General features: G+C 44.2%; 1 protein-coding gene across 5 annotated transcripts in view; it reads right to left on the bottom strand.

Moving 5' to 3' along the window:
* The window catches only part of AK9 (adenylate kinase 9), a 1611121-nt gene that overhangs the window by 695823 nt on the left and 889544 nt on the right, over nt 1-25754 (bottom strand). For all 5 annotated transcript variants that reach the window (XM_078648533.1, XM_078648534.1, XM_078648537.1 and 2 more), the window contains one exon: nt 11136-11402. In XM_078648533.1, coding sequence (XP_078504659.1) covers nt 11136-11402 — 267 coding nt within the window. The remainder of the gene's footprint in view (nt 1-11135; nt 11403-25754) is intronic.

Below are 25754 nucleotides of genomic sequence, written 5' to 3'. Positions count from 1 at the left end.
GTGACAGAGCAGCTCATCTACTGAACTTGAAGTCAGGCCCCATGTGTTTGACATTGTGTACTTCAGTTTTGTTTACTATTGCCAAATGTGATCTTTGAAATTATTTTGCTTTATTACATGTTTAGTCGATTGCTACCTAAAAGAGACCTAGAAAAAACCAATCTATCAATTCATTGTATATGAGAACCAGAGAGGATGGGCTTCGGTGAGCTCACAACTAACATGATGAGTCTTTAGCAGGATTTATTGTCATCCCAGGATGGCCTATTGTCTTGTATAATCTCCGTGAAGAGTAAGAGGGCACCTTTACATCTTCTCTGCTCTCCTGGACTGAAAGGTTTACCTTTCCATCCTGGGGGTCAAGATGAATCTATTGGGGGTGACCTTGGCATGTATCACCTCCCTGCTCTGTAACACTTATTGTCATTTACAAGTTGAAGCCTTGATTTACTTTAGTTTCTCTGCAGTCCAGTATTTCTGGAAATTCTACACCGAGCTTCCAACTGAACTCAAACAAGATTTTAATGATTATACAACTCAATGTGTTTAATTAATTCTGTTTCAGGAGCCTCCTCAGGCCATCAGCTGTTCAGCAAATATGTATGCACATGAATATTTGCTATAGGCTTTCACCGTAAGTTCACTTCATAAAAAGGTGGACAGCATTAAAAGGGAGGTGAGAAGCCACTGAAAGTATGGCCAGTTTGAAAATGATGTCTATTAGGAGCTGGGTACCAAGAACCATGGGATGATTACAAAAATGAGGTAGAAGCGGTGATCCAAGAGTTCAAAGAAGAGGGGACCGGTTGGTAGACTGCCGTGTTAGAATTGGAGCAGTGTCGGAGAAAGATAGGATCGCATCTCCAGCTAACCATGGGGGTACAGGGTAGGTCCATTCTATGAGGAAAACCTAGAATCATCCAAGATACTCGATAGCAAAAAGGAGCCAGAAGGTAGGGACAGGGTGTGCTGGACAGATGCTGAGGATACTAAGAACAAACAGAACGGTGCACTTGGCAAGCAGCTGAACCTGTCCCAGCCTTTTCCCCACTTCTTCCATCAGCGTTTCAGATATGTGTTAGGACAAGAGTAACCATCACAGGCCTTGTGATCTTTCACAGGTTTGTCTGAAATGGGTCTGACTCTGCTAGCCCCTCTATAGCTTATAAGAGGATCACTTGAAATGTGAGTTACACTGCTTCTTCCTAACCTGCCTTTCACATGCATGTATGACTTTCAACAGACTTTGCTCCTGTCCAGCCGACTTTTCAGAGGCAAATCTGATATGTGACACACGCTATAGTACCACTACTGACTTTCAGGGGCAAACTTGACATGTGACTAACTGTGTCCATTCCCTACTGAACTAATATAGGTGTGTCTGACACAGAATCAACACTGTTGCAGCCCTTCAGTGTTTTCAGAAGTCTGTTGTGTATGTGATTGACACTGTACTACTCTTACTGGCTTATTTTACATGTGTCTGCCATATAACTAAATCTGCTCCATCCTTAATACCTTGTCAGAGTTGCGCCTCATGTGTGACTGAGGTTCTGATTTAGATCTCGGCGGACGGGTTACTCCATCACAACCTTGACGGATATCCTGTCTGCAGAACTATAAATATCGTACAACATAATGGGATTTACATTTTGCCGGATGCGATATCAGTCACCGTTGTGACGCAGTCCCCAGTCAGCCGAGATCTATATCAGGCCCTGAGTCTAGCTCTACTGGCCTATGCTTTTGACATGCACACTATGTTATAACAAGATCCCAAGAAGCATGCAACCTGTATAGTAGTACAATAATGCTAGTAGCCATGCCAGCCAAGGCAACATGAAAATAAACATCGTAGGCTCTAGATATCGTAGCACTCTGCAGCAGCCGGTGCTAACTAGTACCTATTGTGAATGGACAGACTTTTCCATGTCTACCAACAGAAACCATTCAATATTCAACAACAACAACAATAGCAACGAGGAACTGATTTTCTTACTCTTAAATGCATTTGTGAGCTATGAGCCATGCAGAATAGCATTCATGCTCTTTTTAGGTGGAGAACGGATTAGGTGAATAAACCTTTCTTTTTGTGCATCAATAGCATGTACAGTAGGAGATGGTGAGTCTTTCTCTGAAGCTGTGGACTGCATTAGGAGAGAATTACCCATTTAAGAGTGCAATGGCATTAAAATGTACAGGGCAACAGAACAATCCAATACAGTCCATTTATGGGCTCTGAGGTGTCCCCAGCGCTTACTCTGGGTCACACAGGTTTAGGAGAAGACGGAGTGCATCTTGCACTGTCAGGCAGTAGAATGCTATCTGTGTTTTACAATTTTAGGTTGAATGGTTTTTGTGTGATCTTAGTTGCTGTTTAAATGATAATAAAGGAGGCATTTCTCAAGATAGATGAGTCACAATCCATCCATTTCCAAATTTCCATTGAGTTCTTCACTCTCTTGCTACTATTTCTGGCCCTTACTTTTGCTTCTAACTGTTGAACTTGAACTGAATTTATCATCTGGATATTCTTGCTTGGCAGGGGGAGTTTGAAGCCTTGCTAATAACTTCAGTTTTAACCTTCATCTTTAATCAGGAGCTACAAGGTTTCCAAGGAGGATTTTTTGCCTTAAGTAATTCTCCCCAAATGGGACTCTCTTGAAGAGACACTTGACACCTTTCACATGCACTCTTCTGTGTGGGGTGACACAATGACAACTGGATAGAGTCATCCTGTCCACAGACAGTTAAGAAGGAGACTCACTTGACCTTCTCAGCATCCAGGCCTTTACAGGCATGGTCTTAACTCTAATTCAGCAACATATCTTCTCTCTTCTGTATCTTCTTCTCTGTCTACTACTATCTGACTGACTAAATAATTTAGCATAGAAACATTGTATTCTAATTGAGAACCGAAAGTTAATGGGTATTAACATGACCATTCTATATTTGAAAAATTGCAAATGGGTAACTTTCTTAGGTCTCTTTAGAATACTACATATACTGACAGCTATTGCACTACATTTGCCCATACAAAAAGAAATGTTGCAGGTGGGAATACAGAGAAGTCCTAAAACTGCTTCTTCCCACAGTTCATAAAGAGGACTACGGTATTCATTTATGCAATCCCTCAAACACGAGAAGGATTTCCATCTGCAGACATTTTACAGAAATGTGAGTCTGAACAGATTATTCCCCTAGATTTTGGCAAGCGGGGTGAAGGTTTATATTTCTGAAATGAAGGCTCGCCATGCACATATTAAGCCACTTGGTACCACCAACGTACTAGAGGAGTGCAGTTGTGAAGTGAGAGCATTGTCACATATGTAGGTATCTGTCTAAAGATGTAAGTCATCTTTTATGTTATTTAAAATAATCTTTTCTAAGAGGGGCTATGTGGGAATTGAGGACCCGTTTGTCAGCTGTGTCTCTTAAGAGGCTGAGATGGATAATGCTAGGATCTGTGTTAGGTTCAGAAAATGTCATATTGAGCTTTGACTACTAGTTCAACCAACTTGCACACAGTACTGAAATCTAACCTGGCAGTTATCTGTAGTAGGAGTGGGTGAGAGAAATTAAGCAGGTATGAGTGAAAGAGTTGGGAAACCTGTCAAGTGGTTGGGACTTCTGGATGGGACAGGTCAAGTTGGAAGATGTTGCCGTCGTTTTGCTTACTGATGACCAAGGCATGAATCAAGGAACAGACGAAGGTAAAAAGTAGCGAATTCTGTGGAGGTTCAGCATTAGGTTAATGAAGAGAGTGGCAGTCCTGTGGCTGAAGGGAGAGATCCAGCTTTTGTTGCCAAACTTGCGAGAAGAGGGGATAGATAATTGTAGTTTGCAAGGATGAGATGAGTTACAGGAAAGCTTTAGTATAGTGAATTGTTGGATATTAAGAATCTGTGTCTTGGATGGATGAGGATTTGTCAATGCATCCCTCAGTCCAACACACCTGGAGAGAGGCAGCCAGAAAAGATGTGTTATTAAAAGTCAAACGAGGAGATGATGCTACAGAGAACAAGTGAAGGCAGAGGGAAAGGGTGCCAATGTTAGAGTTTTGGGGAATGCTAAATTGCACTGTGATGTCAATGGCATTGATGATCACTAGGATACCAAGGAATGCAAAGCAATGTAGTAGAGTGCCAGGAGAGTACAAAGCGAGTGCTGTCTAATCCATTGCTAGCAAAAGTATATTGGAGAGTTGATATTTTGGTATGAGGCAAGGTTTGTCAAAGTGAAGAATAGGGACACATTTGTTGGCTAAGTGGGAAAGTCAGAGGGAGGATTGAGTCTGAGTAAGCAGTGCTGGAGTGAAGGATGGAGAAAAGAATTGTGAGGAGGTAGGATGATGTGCTATACTGGTAAGAAATGTTTTGATGCGAATGGTGCAAAGAAATGCACAGAAGGCACAGATCTCTGATTTGACATAACTTGACTGCACTTATAAAAACACAATAAATAATAAAGGCCACTTGCCATTATGGTAACTATGTACAGTGAAGAATGAAGAAGCTGCATAGAGCTGGAAAAATGGCTGGAGTGTATGGAGGGACAAGATAAATGTTTTCGAAGGTAGGGGATTTTGAGACATCATCGGCAAAAATAAGGATGGAGGGAATGTTTTCATGCTCACAGCAGTTCAGTTATTCAATCATTTCCCTAGCTGCAAAGATAAGCAAGTGGGTTATTGTATTCAGAACTGAAAGTGTGATCCAAGGTTGAAACTAAGGGGAGACGTAGGCTCCGATTACAAGATAGCCAAATTTAGATGTGGGGATATTCTGTACCAGAAGAACAAGTTACTTACCTTCGGTAACGCTTTTTCTGGTAGATACAGTATCTGCCTGTGGATTCCTCACCTTGTGAATATCCCCTTGCGTCAGCAACATTCAGAAATTCTTTCGTAGCTTCGCGCCGACGTGGGCGACGTCACTGAGGCACGGCATCGCGCGCGACTCCGCTGACGTCACCGACACCATATTAGGCCCACGCCGGCGTGATGACATCAGTTCCTCCCTTTTTTCCGTGCCTTCGAGGCACACGGACGGACCGATGACAGTAGATATATATACAGTATACACAGCACACAAATGTCAAGATAAAATACACACACAGTGTGACGCCAATGCAGGAAAACATTTAAAATAAAACATTTCCTTTGAAAACAATATATATAAATATATATACATATTTACATCACAATTACTCTGGTATAGAAGAGTGGACAACGGGGAGGCGGGTGGGTCAGTGAGGAATCCACAGGCAGATACTGTATCTACCAGAAAAAGCGTTACCGAAGGTAAGTAACTTGTTCTTCTGATAGATACATCTGCCAGTGGATTCCTCACCTTGTGAATAGATTCCCACAGCAGTCCCCACTCCCGGAGGAGGGTGTCCACTCTGCTATACCAAGAAATCCTGGAGGACAGAGCGCGCAAAGTGGCCGTGCCTCCTCACCTCGGAATCCAAGCAATAATGCTTCCCGAAAGTGTGGAGGGAGGCCCGAGTCGCGGCTCTGCAAATATCCTCTACAGGCACACCTCTAGAAAGAGCAGATGTTGCAGACTTAGCTCCAGTGGAATGAGCCCTTAAACCCTCTGGAGGTTCCTTACCCGCCAGGGAGTAGCAGATCTTAATGCAGAGGATAATCCACCTCGAGAGCGTGCACTTGTGCACAGCCTTCCCCTTCCTGCAGCCAGCAAATTCAACAAACAGCTGGTCATCCGACCTGAACTCTCTTGTCCTGTCCAAGTAAAAACTCACCGCCCTCTTAGGGTCCAGGCGGTGAAGCCTCTCCTCCTCCTTGGAAGGGTGAGGGGGAGGATAAAAGGTAGGAAGGGTAACGGACTGCCCCAGGTGGAAAGGAGTTACCACCTTTGGCAAAAAAGCAGCCCTGGTCCTGAGAACCATTTGATCAGCATGAATGGATAGAAACGGGGGCTTTGAACTAAGAGCTTGAAGCCCACTTACCCTCCTTGCCGAGGTAATTGCGATCAGAAAGACAGTTTTGAAAGACAAAAGTCTCAAGGGACATGAGTGTAAGGGCTCAAAAGGCGAACCCACCAAAAATGTAAGAACAAGGTTCAAGTCCCATTGAGGTGCAATAAAAGGAGTAGGAGGAAATGTATTGGTAAGGCCCTTGATGAATCGTAAAACAATAGGTGACTTAAACAAAGAGGGCTGGTCAGGCAAACAAAGGAAAGCCGGTAAGGCCGACAAATAACCTTTAATAGTTGCCACCGCAAAACCCTGCTGGGCCAAGGAAAGAGCAAATTGAAGAATATTGGACAAACGAGCCCTTAAAGGGTAAATGGACTTCTCCCCACACCAAGCAACAAACTTAGACCATCTATAGGAATAAATGGACTTAGTGGAGTCACGCCTGGCTGACAAAATGACATCCATCACATTGTGTGGGAGAGAAAAGGAACTCAGGTTGCCCCGTTCAATCTCCAGGCATGAAGGTGTAAGGTCTGGAGGTGGGGGTGTAGAACCTGCCCCTCCATCTGGGAGAGGAGATCTGCCCTGTGAGGGAGACGGAGCGGCAAGCACGAGGAGAGGTGGAGAAGATCTGTGCACCACACCCTTCTTGGCCAATCCGGGGCGATCAATATAACTTGGGCTCGGTCTTGGCAAACCTTCCTCAGAACCCAAGGAATCAAAGCTATGGGAAGAAACGCGTAAAGGAGTTGTGAATCCCAACTCAACTGAAACGCGTCCCCCAAGGCTCCCTGCATCGGATACTGGAGGCTGCAGAATGACGGGCAGTGAGCATTCTTGTGAGTGGCGAACAGATCCACCAGAGGAGTTCCCCAAGTCCGAAAGACCAGACGAACTACCTCTGGATGGAGCCTCCACTCGTGGTCGGCAGAAAAATGCCGACTGAGAGTGTCTGCACGAACATTCAGAAATCCTTTGAGGAGGGGGGAATGCACGACATACAGTAGTGTCCAGTACCGCACCTATGAACAGGTTGCGCTGGGAAGGCACCAGGTGAGATTTGGGTACATTTATCGAAAAACCCAACCTGTGCAACAACTGAGTTGTCTCCTGCAAGTGATGGAGCACCTTCTCCGGCGACTCTGCTTTGATCAGCCAGTCGTCCAGATACGGGAATACAGGTATCCCCGATCTCCTGAGATGTGCTGCCACCACTGCCATCACCTTGGTGAAGGCTCGAGGCTCAGTAGTAAGACCAAACGGAAGGTCCGCAAACTGGTAGTGTTGCGACCCAACCGTGAAACGGAGATACTTTCTGTGTGACTTCAAGATGGGAATATGAAAATACGCATCCTGCAAATTGATTGACACCATCCAGTCTTCTTCCATCAGCGCCTGAAGAACCTGAGCAAGGGTGAGCATCTTGAACTTCTCCTGCTTCAGATACAAGTTCAAGATCCTGAGATCCAGGATTGGCTGAAGCCTGCCATCCTTCTTTGGAATCAGTAAATACTGGGAGTAGCATCCCTGACCCCTTTCCTGCTCCGGAACCACCTCTATCGCACCTTTCCTGAACAGTGCCAGGACTTCTTCCTGCAGGAGAAGCAGGTGGTCCTCCGAACAATAACCCTGGCAAGGAGGGTAATTTGGGGGAAACTCCCGAAAAGGAAGAGCATACCCATTCCCCACGAGATTGAGAACCCAAAGATCCGATGTTATCAATTCCCAATCTCGTAGGAAATGGGTAAGCCGATCCGCATGATCCGGAATGGCGGATCTAGGGCTGCTTTGCTGCGTTGGCAGGGGGCTGGGAACGAGAAGAGGAAGAAGAGGAGGAGGCGACTTGACGACCTCTGGGACGAGCCCTCTGTCTGCCCCTGTACGCCTTGTACAGTGTGTTTTGCTGCTGCTGGGGCTGTTGCTGAGTTGACTTGTAGGAGCGAAAAGAAGATCTTCCAAACCCTCTACAGCGTCTCCCAAAGATGCCCCTGGTCTGAAGGCCCAACGACTTAGCAGTCGCCCTGCTGTCTTTGAAACGTTCTAAAGCAGCATCTGCCTTCTTGCCAAACAAACCAGATCCGTCGAATGGTAGATCCATCAATGCAGACTCGACTTCTGTTGAAAACTCAGACGATTTCAGCCATGCAGCTCTTCTCGTAGCCACTGAAGAGCCCATGACCCTCGCCACAGAATCTGCAGTGTCTAAACCACTCTGTATCACCTGCCTTGCTGCAGCCTGAGTGTCCGAGATAACCTCCTGGAAGTCCTTTCTATCATCTTCTGGTATCTTTGGCACTAACTGTTTTATAGTATCCATTAGTGCGTGAATGTAACGCCCCATCAGGCAGGTCGCGTTTGTGGACTTCAATGCCATGCTGGCGGAGGAGAAAACCTTTTTAGCAACCTGATCCTGCTTCCTCGACTCCTTCTCTGCAGGAACCTGTGGAAAAGCCCCCGTTGATCTCTTGGAACAGGCCCCGTGCACCACCAAACTCTCAGGTAGAGGGTGAGTGGACAAAAATTCCAGGTCATCAGGAGCCACTCTGTATCTCCTGGCAACAGCCCTAGATACCGCAGGAGCTGACAGTGGTTTTTCCAAACTTCTAAAATTGGCTCTGCAAGGGCATCATTAAAAGGCAGTATAGGTTCAATCACTGAAGATGGTGAGTGAAGGACCTCTGTGAGAAGGTTCGACTTAACCTCAGCAGTAGGCAGAGTAATGTTCAATAAGTTCGCCCCCTTCCTTATCACGACATGGTAAGGAGCCACATCTTTTGAGGGTGCATCCGAAACTGAGACTAAATCCCACTCAGGGGACAGTTCAAGGCCACTAACCACAGTCAGGTCATCAAATGGGTCCTCGGGCTCCTGCAGCTCACCCTCCTCCAAATTAGCCTCACGAAACCTCTCTTCCTCCATAAGCCTCTGGGCTTCACGTCTCGACATGTGCTTCACAAACGAAGCCAACGGATCCACTGTCGACTCCGTCGGAGCCGGTGCCGGCGCCGATCCCGACTTCGGGCAAGGATGTTTTACACAAGGTCATTCAGGGTTCGGCATCGGAGTTGATGGATTCGGCGTCGAAGGATTCGGCGTCGACGGCTTCGGCATCGATGGCTTCGGAGTCGAAGGCCTCGCCGGCATCGGAAAATGCCAATGCGGCGCTGGAGCCGGCATAAAGGGCATAAAGGGGGCAGGAGCATAGGACTGGTGAACACCCAGACTAAAAGCCATCAGACCCGTGGGACCAGCAGGAAGCCCAGTGGGGTACAAAGCCTTGGAGTATATCCCAAACATCGCATTCATAAATTGCGTCGGATCCTGACCTGGAGCCGGGAAGGCTGGGTACGAACCCCCGGGCTGCTCTTGAGGGCGTGGAAATGATACAACGTCGACCTCCTCTTCAGGCTGGTGCACCGGAGTCGATGGACATCCGGTCAACGGAGCCTCTCCCTCACCAACCACCTCCTCCTCACCTTCATCCTCCCGACCTAAAGGATGGGACGGAACCGGAGATGGATTCGTTATCTGCCTCGGTGAACCTGGCGAATTCGCATGCGACACTTCACCCTCTGCGTCCTGCTCTTCCGAAGCCGAAGACACCACTACCTTCTCAACCAGCTTCACCTGTGACTTCGGCTTTGAACCCGAGTCCTTCCTCGAGCGATGTCGGGATTCATGGGTCCTCTTCTTATGCTTCTTTTTTGATGATCTCGAAGCATGGGCCAAGGACGAGTCCGAGCGCGACCTCGAACGAGACCTTGACCTCGATCGCCGAGTTTGCGACCTCGAACTTTTCTTCTGTTTTCTTCCTTTTAGCTTCGCCACGAGAAGCTTGGTTTCTCTCTCCCGGAGGGCCTTAGGTGTCATCTTCTTACAAGACTGGCAGTCTTTGACGTCATGGTCGGAGCTTAGACACCATACGCAGCATTCATGTGGATCCGTAATGGACATGGTTTTACCACATTCCCCACAAGCTTTAAACCCGGTCGTCTTCGAAGAATGTCAAGAGAGAAGACAAAGAAGCACAATTTAAACAATGTAACAAGGTTACAGCAACAGCTACGGACGATCCCTAGAAAACCGTTAGCATCGAAGACGTGGAAAAAAGGGAACTGATGTCATCACGCCGGCGTGGGCCTAATATGGTGTCGGTGACGTCAGCGGAGTCGCGTGCGATGCCGTGCCTCTGTGACGTCGCCCACGTTGGCGCGAAGCTACGAAAGAATTTGCGAATGTTGCTGACGCAAGGGGATATTCACATGGTGAGGAATCCACTGGCAGATGTATCTATCAGAAATAAAGTTTCTTGTATCTCTTCTAAATCCGACTATTATAAATTAATGGGGATTGATCATGCATACCTGGTGTTCCAGTTAAACCTTCACACAGAATTACAAATTATGTTAGAATTGAGACTGCTATTTACTACCTGCTCAAAACAGGAGTTAAATTGGAGTGTGGTGCCTATGCAGGATGAAGGGTGGGAGGCCGGTGGTTGAGGAGGGAACAGAGGGCAGGGAAGGCTGATATAAGGCAAAAGGGAGTGTTTTGTGCTCCACCCTGGCCTTAAGAGAGCCCCGGCCATGGCCAGACAGTGCTTGGAGTGCAAACCTCGTGGCATCTTATAACTGGTATATTCAGGTCTGGTGTTCCTATAGCAGGGAAGTCCACATGTAAAAACATCAAGCCACTTACAAACTGAAAGAGCGGTATCCCACCTGGCGATAATGCTCCATCCAACTTGTAACTGGGGATTTAGTAGACAACCTTAATTAATATATTCTTAAATACATTCTCATTGTATTTGTGGGTGCCCTCTTTCTTTCCTTTATTTTACTAGAAACTGGAGACATATTTTCATTTTTTATCTTTAAAAGTATATGCTTCCTTCAGGGGCTTTGGCTATCGCTGCATCTGTATATTAGGTACAGTGCAAGCAACCCGAGCGTAAAGGAAGTCTCAGCTCTTTTACCTCACCCACGGTCTTTGACTCTCTTAATCCCCTGCACAAAATCACATCCTGAGGAGAAGAAGAGACCAAGGCTATGGATTGGGGCACGGAAATGTTTATAGCAGTTGGTCTATTCCGGCTTACACACTGCAGACACTCCACTGTTCTCGGTGGAGCGCTCAACATGCAGCATTCTAATGTGTGTTACAGTGTTCACATAGTTATAAGTATATATTACCTCTTCACTCTTTTCCTCTTCAGCTTCTGACTTAGGAGGGGTGTCACCCTCTTCTAATGCCAGCACAGCTGGTATATCATTTGGATCATCTAGAGGTTCTTCTTCAAATTCAGGTCCAATCTTTTTTTCCAATTTTGTTAACATGATTTCTTGTAGACGTTCTTGAAACTGAATATGAAACATTCCCAATTTATCTGCAAGCCAACGAGCACTGGTACTTTTTCCTGCTCCATGAGAACCAAGTAAAAAGACTCTTAATGGAGGAGGCTGCAAGACAAGAAAGGGACCACAAGAACAATTTGAATAAATGTGTTCAAAATACTCATGCCACCACAATGATTAAGGTTAGCCCATGGCAATATATATATAAGTCAAACACACTGCACTAAATTGTTATGTTGCCTGTTTGAATCTGCCCTGGGGAAGACAAGAAGTTGAAATAGATGCAAAATTGATTTATTTACATAACAGGATAGATAAAGAGAACAGGTGAGACTCTCTGAAGCAGGTGCTTTTAAGAGTATGAAGTAATCGGTGTACAGGAAAAGATGGAAAGAATATCAGGATAATAATTTCCTTTGATGAAGGAAGCATTCCAAATAATCCCTTTCTGTAGATAATGAAAAGTCTGAAAAACATATTGGTTCATGTTTTGATGCAACCACACAAAGTATTCCCAAAGGACCCAAGTCCTCTAAAATAAATCCAATGGATTGATTACTCTGACAAATTACATCTGTAATCATTACTCATTAATTTCTCCAACAACTGTGGAATGGAAGCAATCTCAGCACCTGTCCTCTCAAATACATTATCGGAGCAGAGTGTGTATTTAGAAATTTTGGATGTACAGCCATGACCACAGAAAGGTGAAATGCATATGTACGGCCAGTCAGGCATATGGAGGAGGGCAAGGATATTAGCTTTATTTCATGAAAGCTTATTCTTCCAAAATACTTTCTTTGCTTATCCTATACATTCCAATTTTGAAGATATGAATAAATGAGAAATTCTAAAGAACAAGTTACTTACCTTCGGTAACGCCTTATCTGGTAGAGACTCTATCTGGCCGCAGATTCCTTACCACAAACTATCCCCAGGTGTCAGACTGAGACCAGATTTTTTTTACAGCAGTACCCCTGCACGCCAGTAGGTTCCACATCATTCGACTTTGAGTGGCGTCGTTTGAGTCATCGTGGTGCCTATATAGGCACCACTCAGGTGCACTGGCATCAGCTACCTTTCGTGACTATCCACGCCAGAAGAGTGGAGCCACGAAGTACACTGGCCACTGGTGTGTAAAACTAGGGACCTAGGATTAGGGAGGATGTGTGGGTCAATAGGGAATCTCAGGCTAGATATTGTTTCTGCCAGATAAGGCATTACCAAAGATAAGTAACTTGTTCATCTGATTGAGACTACTAGCTGCAGAGTCCTTACCTTGGAATAGACACCCAAGCAATACCTCCCCGAAGGTGGGTCTGCAGACCAATTTTACACGAGAAAGTCCTGCAGGACTGATTGGCAAAGTGCCCATCCCTATGAACCTGAGTGTCCAGGCAGTAGTGTTTGGTACACGTGTGCAGGGAAGCCCAAGTTGCGCCCTGGCAGATGTCCAGGTCTGGAACTCCAAGAGCTAAAACAGTTGTTGCAGTTTTACCTCTGGTGGAATGAGCATACAAGCCCTCATGGGGTTGCTTTTTAGCCAATGCATAGCAGAACTTGATACAGAGTAAAATGCATTGTGAGATGGTCTTTTTCTGTATGCCTTGACCCTTCTTAGCTCTGATATACCCACAAAAAATGGTTGTCCAACCAGTGTGTGATCAAGGTAGAACGATAACGCTATTCTGGGTCCAGATGGAGAAGTTGCTCCTCTTCTTCGGAGGGATGAGGCAGAGTGTAAAAAGTGGACAGAATGTTGGATTGGCTAAGTGAAATAGAGTGACCACTTTTGAAGGAAAGGAAGCTCTTGCAAAGCACCAGTTTGTCTGGGTAGATTTTAAGATACCGAGGAATGGATGACAAGGCCTAAAGATCACTGACCCTCCGGGCAGATGTTATTACCACCAGGATGGCTGTCTTGACGGTAATGAGCCTGAGAGGCCAATTGTGTAGAGGCTCAAAGGGAGTGCACATTCGGAAAATGAGGACGAGATTGAGGTCCCACTGGAGCATAATAAAGGGAGAAGGTGGAAACAAATGTAAACCTTTCAGAAACCTTTTCACAATAGGGGATTTGACGAGGGATGGCAGATCAGGCACCACAGAAAAGCTAAAATGGCAGAGAGATAGCCCTTCAGAATAGCCAGAGCAGAGCCCTGTTGGAGAAAGGACAGGATGAACGGTAGAACCTTAGGAAGGGGAGCAGAAAGGGGATCAATTTGTCTTTCTGTACACCATGCCACAAATTTCTCCCAATGGCAGGTGGAAACTGTCTTGGTGGAGGGACGCTTGGCTGCCAAGATAATGTCACAGACTTCGGGAGGAAGTTCGAAAGGTGTGAACTGTCGCTGCTCAATCTCCACGCAAGAAGATGTTGCGTTGATAGGTTCAGGTGGAGAACTCTCTCCTGCTGCTGCAACAAAAGAACCTCCCAAAGGGGCAGCCCGATCAGAGGAACTAATAGCGATGCTCAAAAGATCAGGATTTCAGCCTCTCTGTGCACAGTCTGGAGCCACACGGATCACTTGGGCCCGGTCACTCCTGATCTCCTTGCAAAATCTGGATAGGAGTGGTATCTGCAGAAAGGTGTATAGGAGGCCTGAACTCCACTTGAGACAAAAGGAGTCCCGAGCTAAAGCAGTCCGCATGCTGAACGTCTGACATTGCGTGTTCTAGTCGGTGGTGAACAGATCTAACCATGGTTCTCGCAACTGCTGAAAGAGACCTTGCACCACCTCTGGATGGAGACGTTGTAGGAAAGTGCCCCTTTTTGCATGCTTATTGTAGGGGTCTGGAACCTTGCACTAATACACTAATCCAGACAACCCATATGGTGATTTTAGTGGTCTTAGACAATCCTAGAAGGCTATCCGAGGTATAGCTGTGGAGAGCAGCCACCAGGCTTATCCAGAAGGAGTGTTAAGCAGCTTGTTTTACCAGATCTAATCATGTAGTGTAGGTTAAACGAAAAAGAAACACATGGTGTGTATATATATATATATATATATATATATATATATATATATATATATATTCACTGAAAAAACCATAGGTTATAGACCATATATAGTTAGGAATTAGCATTTACAAAACCTTGAAAATTCACTGAAAAAACCATAGGTTATAGACCATATATAGTTAGGAATTAGCATTTAGAAAACCTTATTTTACTCACACAAAACCATTGAAATTCCATATATAGTTAGTTGCACTAACTATATATCGCGCACCCGCAATCCACTGCTGATGATGTCACATATTACATCATTCATGACATGGTCAGTGACATCACTGATGACATCACTGATGACATCTCAAATGACATCACTGATGACATCATCTAGTGTCTGTGTGTTTTTGTAAAGTTTAAATACGTTTTACATATTGAAGAATGACTGGATGTATGGAAGACTGAGTGTGTGTGTGGCTGGCTGGGAGGTGTGTGACTCTGTGCATATCAATGTGTACTTGTATCAGTGATTGTATAAGAGAGTAAGTATGTGTTAGTATATGTGTGAAAAGTATGGTGTTCTGTGTTTAACTATAGATGAGGAAATCGAAGTGTGATTGATTCTTCACAGGACTGACTAGGTGTATGAGTGCATATGATAGTGTTCTAATAATAACTGACTGTATGTATGAGTAATTGTATGGGTGAATGAGTGAATGTGTGTGTAGACGTACGAATCAGTGAGTGCGTATGTAGTAACTGGTATTGGTGTGTCATGATGTCATCAGTGATGTCATTTGAGATGTCATCAGTGATGTCATTTCAGATGTCATTAGTGATGTCATCAGTGATGTCACTGAAGTATGGTGTTCTGTGTTTAACTGTATAGATGAAGAAATGGAAGTGTGATTGATTCTTTACAGGACTGACTTGGTGTGTGAGTAACTCCATGGATGAGTGGCAGTGTGTGACTGTCTGCATAGGTGTATGAGTGCATATGATAGTGTTGTAATAATAAGTGACTGTATGTATGAGTCATTGTATGGGTGAATAAGTGAATGTGTGTGTAGACGTAGGAATCAGTGAGTGCGTATGTAGTAACTGGTATTGGTGTGTCATGATGTCATCAGTGATGTCATTTGAGATGTCATCAGTGATGTCATCAGTGATGTCATTTGAGATGTCATCAGTGATGTCATCAGTGATGTCACTGACCATGTCATGAATGATGTAATATGTGACATCATCAGCAGTGGATTGCGGGTGCGCGATATATAGTTAGTGCAACTAACTATATATGGAATTTCAATGGTTTTGTGTGAGTAAAATAAGGTTTTCTAAATGCTAATTCCTAACTATATATGGTCTATAACCTATGGTTTTTTCAGTGAATTTTCAAGGTTTTGTAAATGCTAATTCCTAACTATATATGGTCTATAACCTATGGTTTTTTCAGTGAATTTCATTGGTTTTTTAACAGCTAATATCTGTAGCTGTAAAATGTATTCTTCTTTAAATCCCAAAATATATTTTATATGTTTATGAATAATTTTTTTTTAAAATATTTTTTTTTCTTCGTTCCCGCTTCGCGAATCGGGAAGCTTCCCGTTAGCTGACCTTGATGCCGCGAAATAGACCGCGAGCCGGTAAACGTTTCTTTACCGCAAGTGCCGCGTTAGAAAACAACATCGTGACGCCTCCCGTCCGCATGACATTTCACGTTGTCGCGTGATACGTCATATGACGTGCTACGTTAGCGAACTGGTACGCGAAGCGAGTCGCAAAGCGCAGGTTTCTGGAAGCAAACCGGGAGGCCCTGCAAAGCGCTTAACGTAAACACAGCAAGTCATGTGACTTGGTAATAACACTTTTCATTGGTTCATTTCACTTTTGGTTTCCTAATGATGTAAGACTAGGTCATATAATCTAAAATGAACACTTTTCATTGGTTGAGAACTCTTGTTTTTCCCAAATGATGAAAATCCCTCCTTCTTTCCTCACTCTGACTTTCATCATTGTGAGAGAAAGACCCTTTGTGATCACTGAGCAATGGCTTCTTTAGTAGCTTCAGCTGGTGCTTCCCCACCACCTCCACCACATCCAAGGAAGAGTGGACCACCTGCTCAAGTTATAATTCAGCAAGAAGAGGAAGAAGAGGAAGACGAGGAAGAGCAGGAAGAGAGGCAGTTTTTGCCTGAGGAACCCAGGACGTCTCACCGGAAAGAAAACTTCATTTGGCAATTTTTTTAAATTCCCAAAGGTCAGAAAAAAGTAAATGCAAGATACGTAACTTGCCTTATATGTCAAGATAGACTGTCCAGAGGAACCGAGAAAAAATACAGTTTCGGAAACTACACAATGCATCGCCATATGACTAGGTGGCATCCTAACAACTACAGTGCTGCACAGTTTCGGAACGACCTAGATAATCTCCCTATTATGGCCAGAAGATCTGTTGTACCGGAAGTAACGGGACCAGAGGGCAGGGAGATGGTGCCAAATATACAAATGAGATTTGGTGAAGTAAAACACATCTGCGTATTTTGCGATGGATTCATTTGCTACGGAGAAAGAAGCATCACTCTGATCAACAGAGCTATTGACTATCATATGCAAGTTTGTACGAAACGCCCAAAATAATAAATACTTTTTTTTTGTTTTGTTGCTCCTGTTGAGCCCTTTACAATGAATCGTTTTCATTGCCCCCTCCAAGAAAAACCCCAAAAAATATAAAACTGTTCAGAAAAATTCAAAAAAAGTAAAAAAATGTTCTGAAAAATAATAAAAAAAATATAAAACAACAAAAACAATAAAAAAAAGTTCTTTTCAGAACTACCTCCCCGTTATTAAAAAATTGGTACAATATTTGGAACTGTGCCAACCTCTATTTCTCTTAGTTCGCTTCCCAGTTCGCTCGCCGGTACGCGAACCGGAAGCGAACCAAAAACAGTAAGTATAAGGGAAGGAAACAAACACTTATGTTAAAAGAAAGACAGCTATAGGGGAGTAAACTAGAGATACTATTACCCGTAATCCACTGCTGATGATGTCACATATTACATCATTCATGACATGCTCAGTGACATCATCAGCAGAGGATTGCGGGTTTTTTGGCAACGTGCCTTATCCACGGTTTAATAACGCTGCCTTTTGCTTTATATAAGTTTTCAAATTGTATGAAATATATACCAATAGGTCGTTATGAACCTTTAGGTAGTGCTTTTCTTCATGAGGTCTGGTCGCTTCCATACACATACAGATGTTTCAAAGATGATCAAGAAGTTTATCTGAATGGAGAGGAATGCATTGAGACGCCAGATCATTCACTAATGTGTAGGCACATACAGTTACACGGTTCATGCAACAAACACCGACCAAATATGGCTTGCGTGTTGCAAGGCACGCCAGTTCCTGCTATCATCCCCACGTTCAAGTTGTTGGAAAATGGTAGTTATTTGATGCTCAATAATGAAGATTGTTCTGAGTTAATTAAAAGTATTCCTTTTATCGTAACAGTAAGTGAACGGGTTATTTGCTGCAGAAATGTTCTATTTCCTCCCACACATGAACATAGGGAGTTTTCAATCTGGCCACAAATACCAACCTTGGGAGAGATTTCAACGGCATGGCAAGAATAAGAGCTCTTTTGTCTCAGAGAGGGGTGGCCTTGAGTTCGGCCCGTGAAACTTTCGTGCTTCACATAGCGAACACCCGTACAGAGGTGCAGACCCTTTTCAATTCAGATTTGCCTTTCAATTTCAGCAAGATGGTTCGGACTATCTTTAACGCATCCTCCACAAAGGCCCTGGCGCACTTTTTTAAAGTTGTTACCAGTGGTCTCGTGACTTCATTTGAGAAAATCTTTGGAGTCATCCCTGCTTTCTTTCATTCTATTTTCTCCACTCTGCTTCGTGGATTGGCATTTTTACTTGCATTACCAGCGGACGCTCTTGTGCTTTTTTACATTTTTAAATATGGATGTCCCTCCTATGCAACCTCCCACCCTGCAGCTGCTGACACTGTTCCGCAATCGCATGCTAGAATATTATGGCACAATGCCGTTGGCGATATTAAGCACGGCATATGGATTATCTTTTCGATTCTCCTACTTCACCTGTGTCCAGCCTGTATTTCACTGCCTGACCTGTGATTTCGATTGGGCCATTGATTTGTGTCTCTGCGGACCGGTTTCTCCTGACGTCGACTTTAATCAGCTGATGACTCCTATCATTACTCACGAGTTGGTTTGTCCTGGCGAAAGGATTATGGCTGTGGCATTGATGCATGGACTAATTGGTCCCTGGAATTTACTGGCGGCAGCACAGTCTTTCTTGGAACAGAGCTTTCTTGAAAACCCACCGAGCTGTCCTCTGATGGTGATAGAGGATCCGGTGCTGGGAGAGCACGTATGTTCTTTTCCGCTTTTAAATTGGATGGCTGAACTGTTTTCGGATGAAGACGGTGACTTCCTATTGGAGGCTGTTGCAGCTTATTTTGCATACACAGTTATGTCATAGACCTTTTTCATGTTTGATATGCTGAGTACTAGCATTTCATTGACAATTCATTGACTTATTTGTCAAGTTTTTATTATTTACCTTGCCTATTGGCTTAAGACTCGATAAAGTACTTGGCTGTTTTATTTTTCTTCAGCATTAAATTTTCCTAGTTTTTAATGCTTTACCTTGCGGACCGTCCACATATAAACTTGCAATCTGCTCTCATGAGATGGCACTTCTATTATCTTATTCAGTTCGTTTCCGGATCATGGGGAGGTGTCATCTAGGTCCTGGATATCTTTACACCGTGTTAAGTTAGCATGGGCTCATTACCGGTTTAAACGCCATTTTTCCTTTTTTGCAACTTCTGCACACGACACTTAGTTGTTGCTTTAGCTTTCCACCTAGTAGTTCATCGTGGTTTACATGAGAATAATATGTTATTGCTCTACTATCTGCTTTGCTTGTTAAACTATATCTGTACAGCGAGTGCTAAAGTTTCAAGAACAACACGATACAGAATTGTTATGAGGTCTGATCTCCACGACTTCATACTCATAACATAAGTGCAACTTCTGCCAATTCTGGGCATGAGGCGGGTTTTATATTGCTTTGCCGAACACACATACACAACAGTTGATGCGGTTCACATGAAGAGAGAGCTGGTGTATGCTGATGTGATTCCTTCAAATCTAAGACACTAAAGTATGGGCACGCCCTAAACCAACACAAAGAGACCTTCTTAGCAAATAATATAATATGTGTATTAGGGAGGGTGAGATATAAGCAGCCGCGGGCCGTGGAGGGAGTTACGGTGAGGCAGGGAGGCGGGGAGGGGGAGAAGCAGGGTGGAGCCCTCTCTACCCTGCCCCTCCCCCTCCCCGCCTCCCTGCCCCACCGTAACTCCCTCCACGGCCCGCGGCTGCTTATAAGTGTTGCTAACTCTTATTCATTTACAGCATGTTAACATACTGTCACCATTCGCTTTTTATGTACTAGTAACTATGCTGGTAATTTTGCTACTGATAATATGTGTACTTGTATTCTCCACCCTGCTTCTCCCCCTCCCCGCCTCCCTGCCTCACCGTAACTCCCTCCACGGCCCGCGGCTGCTTATAAGTGTTGCTAACTCTTATTCATTTACAGCATGTTAACATACTATCACCATTCGCTTTTTATGTACTAGTAACTATGCTGGTAATTTTGCTACTGATAATATGTGTACTTGTATTATCTAAGATACTACGCCTGAGAAGACGGCATTAGTAAATAAACATTTCAAATACACATGTGTTCTTCTTAACTCCATGTTCTGGTTTCTAAGAAATATATAACGACCGACTGTTCATGAGTTCCACGTATCCTGAGGTACTATAAGTTCATATTCTGGATTGTCTAAACATTGAGAGTTTGTTATATCCAATGTGACACTGTACCTAGCTTGCTAAGGAGTTTTTGATTACTAACGTGAGTTTTGGGACACCCTAATTCGCCGAGGTTCCAATCCTCTGTCCACAGTTCTGTGTGAGAACAGAAACCCTGCGACAGGGGCACCCCCGACCCTTGCTGGAGCTTCATCACACTTGCGATACAACTCCAGCAATGCGCCACCTTTACGGCACAGATACATCACGCATCTGTGCTGTTTTTGCCCCATGATGCGCCGCATTGTAAATGCAGCACACCATAGGTGACGGAACAGCGGCACAGAATGACTAACACATCCCTGGTGATGCGCCAGTCATCATAAATGTATCCCTATGCTTCTTATCTTGTTAGAGATGAACCGCCATATGTATCATCAAAGTTTTTTGCATTTCCTAAATAGCGAACTTTAAGGAATAAATAGCGATTCTTTACCATTCCTAGTTTGCGATTAGCTATTTGCTAATTACAAATTACCCATTCATTTCCTTCATTTCCATAGGGCAGTTGGACTCACTTTTAGCTCGAACGGCTGAATGGATTTCCACGAAACTTGGCAAAATTGTAGGGACTGGTAGCCCGATGTGCCTTTGCTATGTCTCAAGATATATGCTCCAGTGGTTTTTACGAAAATTAACTTTGAAAAATATATATTGGGCTACATTGGCCTATATATATGTTGGAGCCCAAATGTAGCCCAATGTAGCCCAATGAAGCCCAATGTAGCCCAAAGATGGCCGCCAGACACACAAAAAAACAAATGTAGCCCAAATATCAGCCAGATGTAGCCCAACTATAGCCCAGTGACAGAATGACCAATCAGCTTCGCAAACCTCCGTTACGCGAAGCGGAGCGCTGTTACAGATATATATCTTTTTTTTAACGTTAATTTCTCAAAATCCACTGGAGCACATATATTGAGACCTAGCAAAGGCACATCGGGCTACCAGTCCCTAATATTTTGCCAAGTTTCGTGCAAATCCATTCAGCCGTTCGATTATTATTATTATTATTTTTTTTGCCCCGCGGGGCCCTTTTAAAACCTCCACATCAAACCTAGGGGGTCAGCGAGGATCTACTATGCCCCCTTATGGTTATTTCCCCCTTTGTTTTGGCCTCCTCTTGTCTCTCGATCCTACCGAGAGACAAGATGGCGGCCGCTACGGACTTTTTGGAATGTTGACAGACGCCAGAGAACCAATCAGCTTCGCTTCACAAAGCTCCGTTGCGCGAAAAGTACGCGTCCTGGGACGCTGCCCGGTCCGCTGTTACAGATATATATCTTTTTTTAAACGTTAATTTCTCAAAATCCACTGGAGCACATATATTGAGACCTACAAAAGGCACATCGGGCTACCAGTCCCTACAATTTTGCCAAGTTTCGTGCAAATCCATTCAGCCGTTCGGGCTAAAAGTGAGGCCAACCGCCCTATGGAAAACTCAATGTTAAAAACACGTTTTGGGACCCCCCTTTTTTCTCGGCCCCCCCTTGACGAACCCCCCCCCAAATTTTCAAGGGCTGCTCAGAAACAAAATGTGCCATTTTCCTGAAAATTTCAGCCAATTCCGTCCACAAACGCCAAAGTTATTAGACATAGAATTTTCAAAAATCCCATAGAGAAAAAATCCTAACTATATATACCTACTGGCGACCGCCAGTAGGTAATATATATATATATATATATATATATATATATATATATATATATATATATATATATATATATATATATATATATATATATCTCCCTTTGGCGTTCTTCCTCTCAAACACCCAATCTGGCGGCACCCGCCCAACAATCTTCGACTTCACTGTTTCGAGGTACGTTTTTTAAGAATTCATGTTTATTTGGCTTTCACACGGCAAAAAATGCACAGTCCTTAGCTCCACAATCTCAGACCTACGCGTTTTGGTGAAAAATATATATATTACACAACACTCACTAACAAATTGGTATATCTCCTGCTCGGAGATATCACCACAAATACACACAATGCTTCAATTGCAAATAGGTAAATAAGCAAAATAGACAGTCCCTCCAGAGGGAGATCAAACCATATACCTAGAAAAGTGGGATGTGAACTGCGACCGAAGTCAGGACTTGGAACAGGAAATTCAGGAGAGCTGGGGACAACAGGAACCACCAATGGTAAGTGCCCAGGAACCCTATGGAGGCTGTGTGAAGAGTGGCAACATAGCTGCATACTCAAAAAAGTCAACAGGAAAGTCGTGGTTGCAGTTTTGAAGAAGAAGGACCCTTCCCAGTAGACCCTGAAGAAACCCTGTGGAAGACAGAAGGTTGGAGAGTCACTCCACCAGCAAATACCCCAGGGAACCAGGATACCTGCTCTAGGGAAGCCGGGTGCATGGGTGCAAAGTGACATTGGAGAACGCCGTAGACCACAATAAAGGACTTCAGTAAAGATGCAGCTGGCAAAGACTGTGCAAGAGTCCGGTGGAATCCAAAGATGGATTTTTTAAGAGAAGAACCGACAATCAGAGGGGACAGAGTCTATGCCACTTAGAGGTGACCTGGAGGCATAGAAGAGCAATGCCCACTGATGATGGATGGTTCAAAGGAGTAGACGTTAACCTTGTTGCTGCAGCTGTGAGGACCAGTGACGCTGAGTAAGAAATAAGTTACTTACCTGTAACTGCGGTTATCCAGTATTGGTATCTTTCATAGATTCACATGGTTGAATCATTCTCCGTCGTCGAAATGGGAGTCGCATGGTCAAATAAATAAAGGAGTAATTAAAGAACTTCCATAGGCTATCATGAAGGCAACCATGCATTTAACCCATTTGATGCGTCGGACAGCCCCCGGCCGTCCGACATCACGGTGGGTTCCTGCAGAGGACGGCCACTCATTCCTTCTCCCGCACCGCAGCAGAATTTGCGCCGCAGTCAATCGGTTAATAGCCTATCTACCTTCTTTTTTTTAAAAAGGACCAAACTTAAATAAAACCAATCAGTAACCAACACCCTCTAGAACCTTCCCCAAGAGAGGCTAAGTCCCTCAGACTTTCCAGCACAAGTGTGGATAGTAATACTGGAGTGTATGGGGAGACTTTCCTGGGAGGAGGGCGGGTTGCATGTGAATCTATGAAAGATACCAATATTGGATAACTGCAGTTACAGGTAAATAACTTACTTCTTATCGAGTATAGGGGTATCTTTGGATAACTGCAGTTACAGGTAAAAATCTTATTCTTATCCAGTATAGGGGTATCTTTCATAGACTCACATGCTTGAATCAGATTAGCAATCAGTAATGTCAAATAAATAGGCACAGTTAGTGGATGACGGGTAGTGCCAATAATATTTGAAAATATATTCACAAAAGGAGTGTCTTGTGAAAGTGTTTGTGTAAAAATATATGCATATGAAGGCATTAACATTTGAAAGAAACATCTCTATTATCAACTTAAACAAGTATACCGACTTTTATAACCAATAAAGATAAATTTTCAAATGCAGATCAATACTGACAACAGAAAAGAAATCCTCTAATTAAAGAGGCTCACCTTACTGAAATAAATGACGTAGGATTGCTTGTCCCACGGATGCATCAGCACCCTGTGTCGACTCCAGGCAGTAGTGCTGCGTGAACATATGCGTTGTTCTTTCATGTCGCAGCTTTGCAGATTTTTTCCAGTGGAACTCCAGTGAACATGGCAGCCGATGTAGAGATTGCTCTTGAGGAGTGCGCTTTCACTGTTCTTGATAAAGGTTTGCCTGCCTTATCGTGGCAAAACTGACTTTTGGCTGCTATCCATCTTGCGATGGAGCTTTAGAAATCGCAGTGCCCGGACAAACTTGTCCATAGGCTACAAACAATTGTTATGTCTTGTGGATAGACCTAGTCTTTTGCAGGTAGAATTTAAGACACCTCTTGATGTTTAGAGTGTGTAGTGTTTGTTCCACAGGTGTAGAAGGATCCAGGAAGAAAGTCCTGAGAATTAGAGGTTTGTTTAAGTGGAATTTGGGATTCATCCTTAAGATAACCATTACATCTGTAAAACGAAGGAAAGGATGCTTTTTGGTGAAAGCTTTTATTTTGCTAATCTTCTAGAAGATTTTAGGGCGAGCAAGAAGGCTACTTTCCACGTCAGGTACTTGATATCCGCCCTATGGATGGGCTCAAAGGGTTGCTTCATCAATTGCAATAGGACTACATTTCAGTGACACACGCAGTGGGTGGGCCTTGAACAGGTGGATAAGTACTAAATAGACCTTTCATGAATTGCTGTAAAACTCTGGTAGAGCAGAGAGATAGATGTTTTGGGGAGCGTCTATATTGAGGGATAGCTGCGAGTTGAACCTGCCCAGTTTTAGCCATAGACGGTAAGTATGGTAGGATTTGCAGAGAAGTACGGATGCTCTTTCCTTTGCAGACACCAAAGGCAGAACCATTTCCATTTCAGTCTGTATGTGTTGTTGGTGCTGTCCACACGAGATCTGACGATAATGTCTTTGCACTCTTGCACAATTGCCAAATCCTTAAATTCAAAGAATCCAGGAACCACAAAGAAATGCTGGCTCCAGGTGACACATCTGATCTTGGTTTCTGGTCAACAGGGTTGGTGTCGGTAGCAGACGAATGGGAAGTGCATCAGAGAGGAGGAGAGGCTTCATGAACCAGTGCTGCTTGGGCCATCTGGGGGGTATCAGAAGAAGGCAGCAGTGTTCCATTTTCATTTTCATCAGGACCTTGGATATCTGTGGAATGGGAGGAAAGGCGTAAGCATATATTCCTGCCCAATGCATTGAAAGGGCAGTCCCCCAAAAGTTTGGGAGAGGGTATATGCTTGCGAAGAAATAGCATTTGGAGTTGGTGTGGGTCGCAAACAAGTCCAGCGCTGGTTCCGTCTATTGTGAATAAATCCTATCCAGTTTGTCTTGTTTGGGCTCCCACTCATGGCAGTTGTCTTTGGTCCTGCTGTGGGTGTCTGAAAGAGTATTCGGAAGCCCTGGAACATGTTCCGCTTTTAGGGATATCCTGTGAAATGCAAGCCAGCTCCAGAGTTGCTGGGCATCCTGAAAGAGGGTCAGAGATTTGGTTCCTCCTTGTTTGTTGACATAAAACATGCTTGTGGTGTTATCGTAGGGAGCGACACCGATGAACCTTTTATCTGAGGGAGTAAAGCTAGCAGGGGGAGAAAAATGGGCTTTAACTCTAGCCTGTTGATATGCATCTGACTTTGGACGAGGATCATTTTCCCTTAATCTGAAGGTCTTGAAGATGGCCTCCCCAACCTTCCACGGAAGCATCGGTGGTGACTATGAATTTCGGGATCAAAGGCAGAAACGAGAGGCCCTGTGAGAGGTGTGACTTCAAAGTCCACCATTCGATCGTCTCTCTCATGCGTGGAGTGATAGTAATCACGTTGTCGAAGGATCCTATAGTTTGAATCCATTGACATTGGAGTTACTCTTGCAAAGGCCTCATGTGAAGATGAGCTAGTGGCACTAGGTTGATTGCCGAGGAGAGCAAGCCCCGTAGAGAATTGTATGTCCTCACAGAAGTGCACTTTCATTATGATAGCCTGAGAGCCAAGGTTTGCAAACGGAAACCT

Source organism: Lissotriton helveticus, chromosome 6, assembly GCF_964261635.1.
Source record: "Lissotriton helveticus chromosome 6, aLisHel1.1, whole genome shotgun sequence".
Lineage (NCBI taxonomy): Eukaryota > Metazoa > Chordata > Amphibia > Caudata > Salamandridae > Lissotriton > Lissotriton helveticus.
This window is presented reverse-complemented; position numbering and strand designations above follow the sequence as displayed.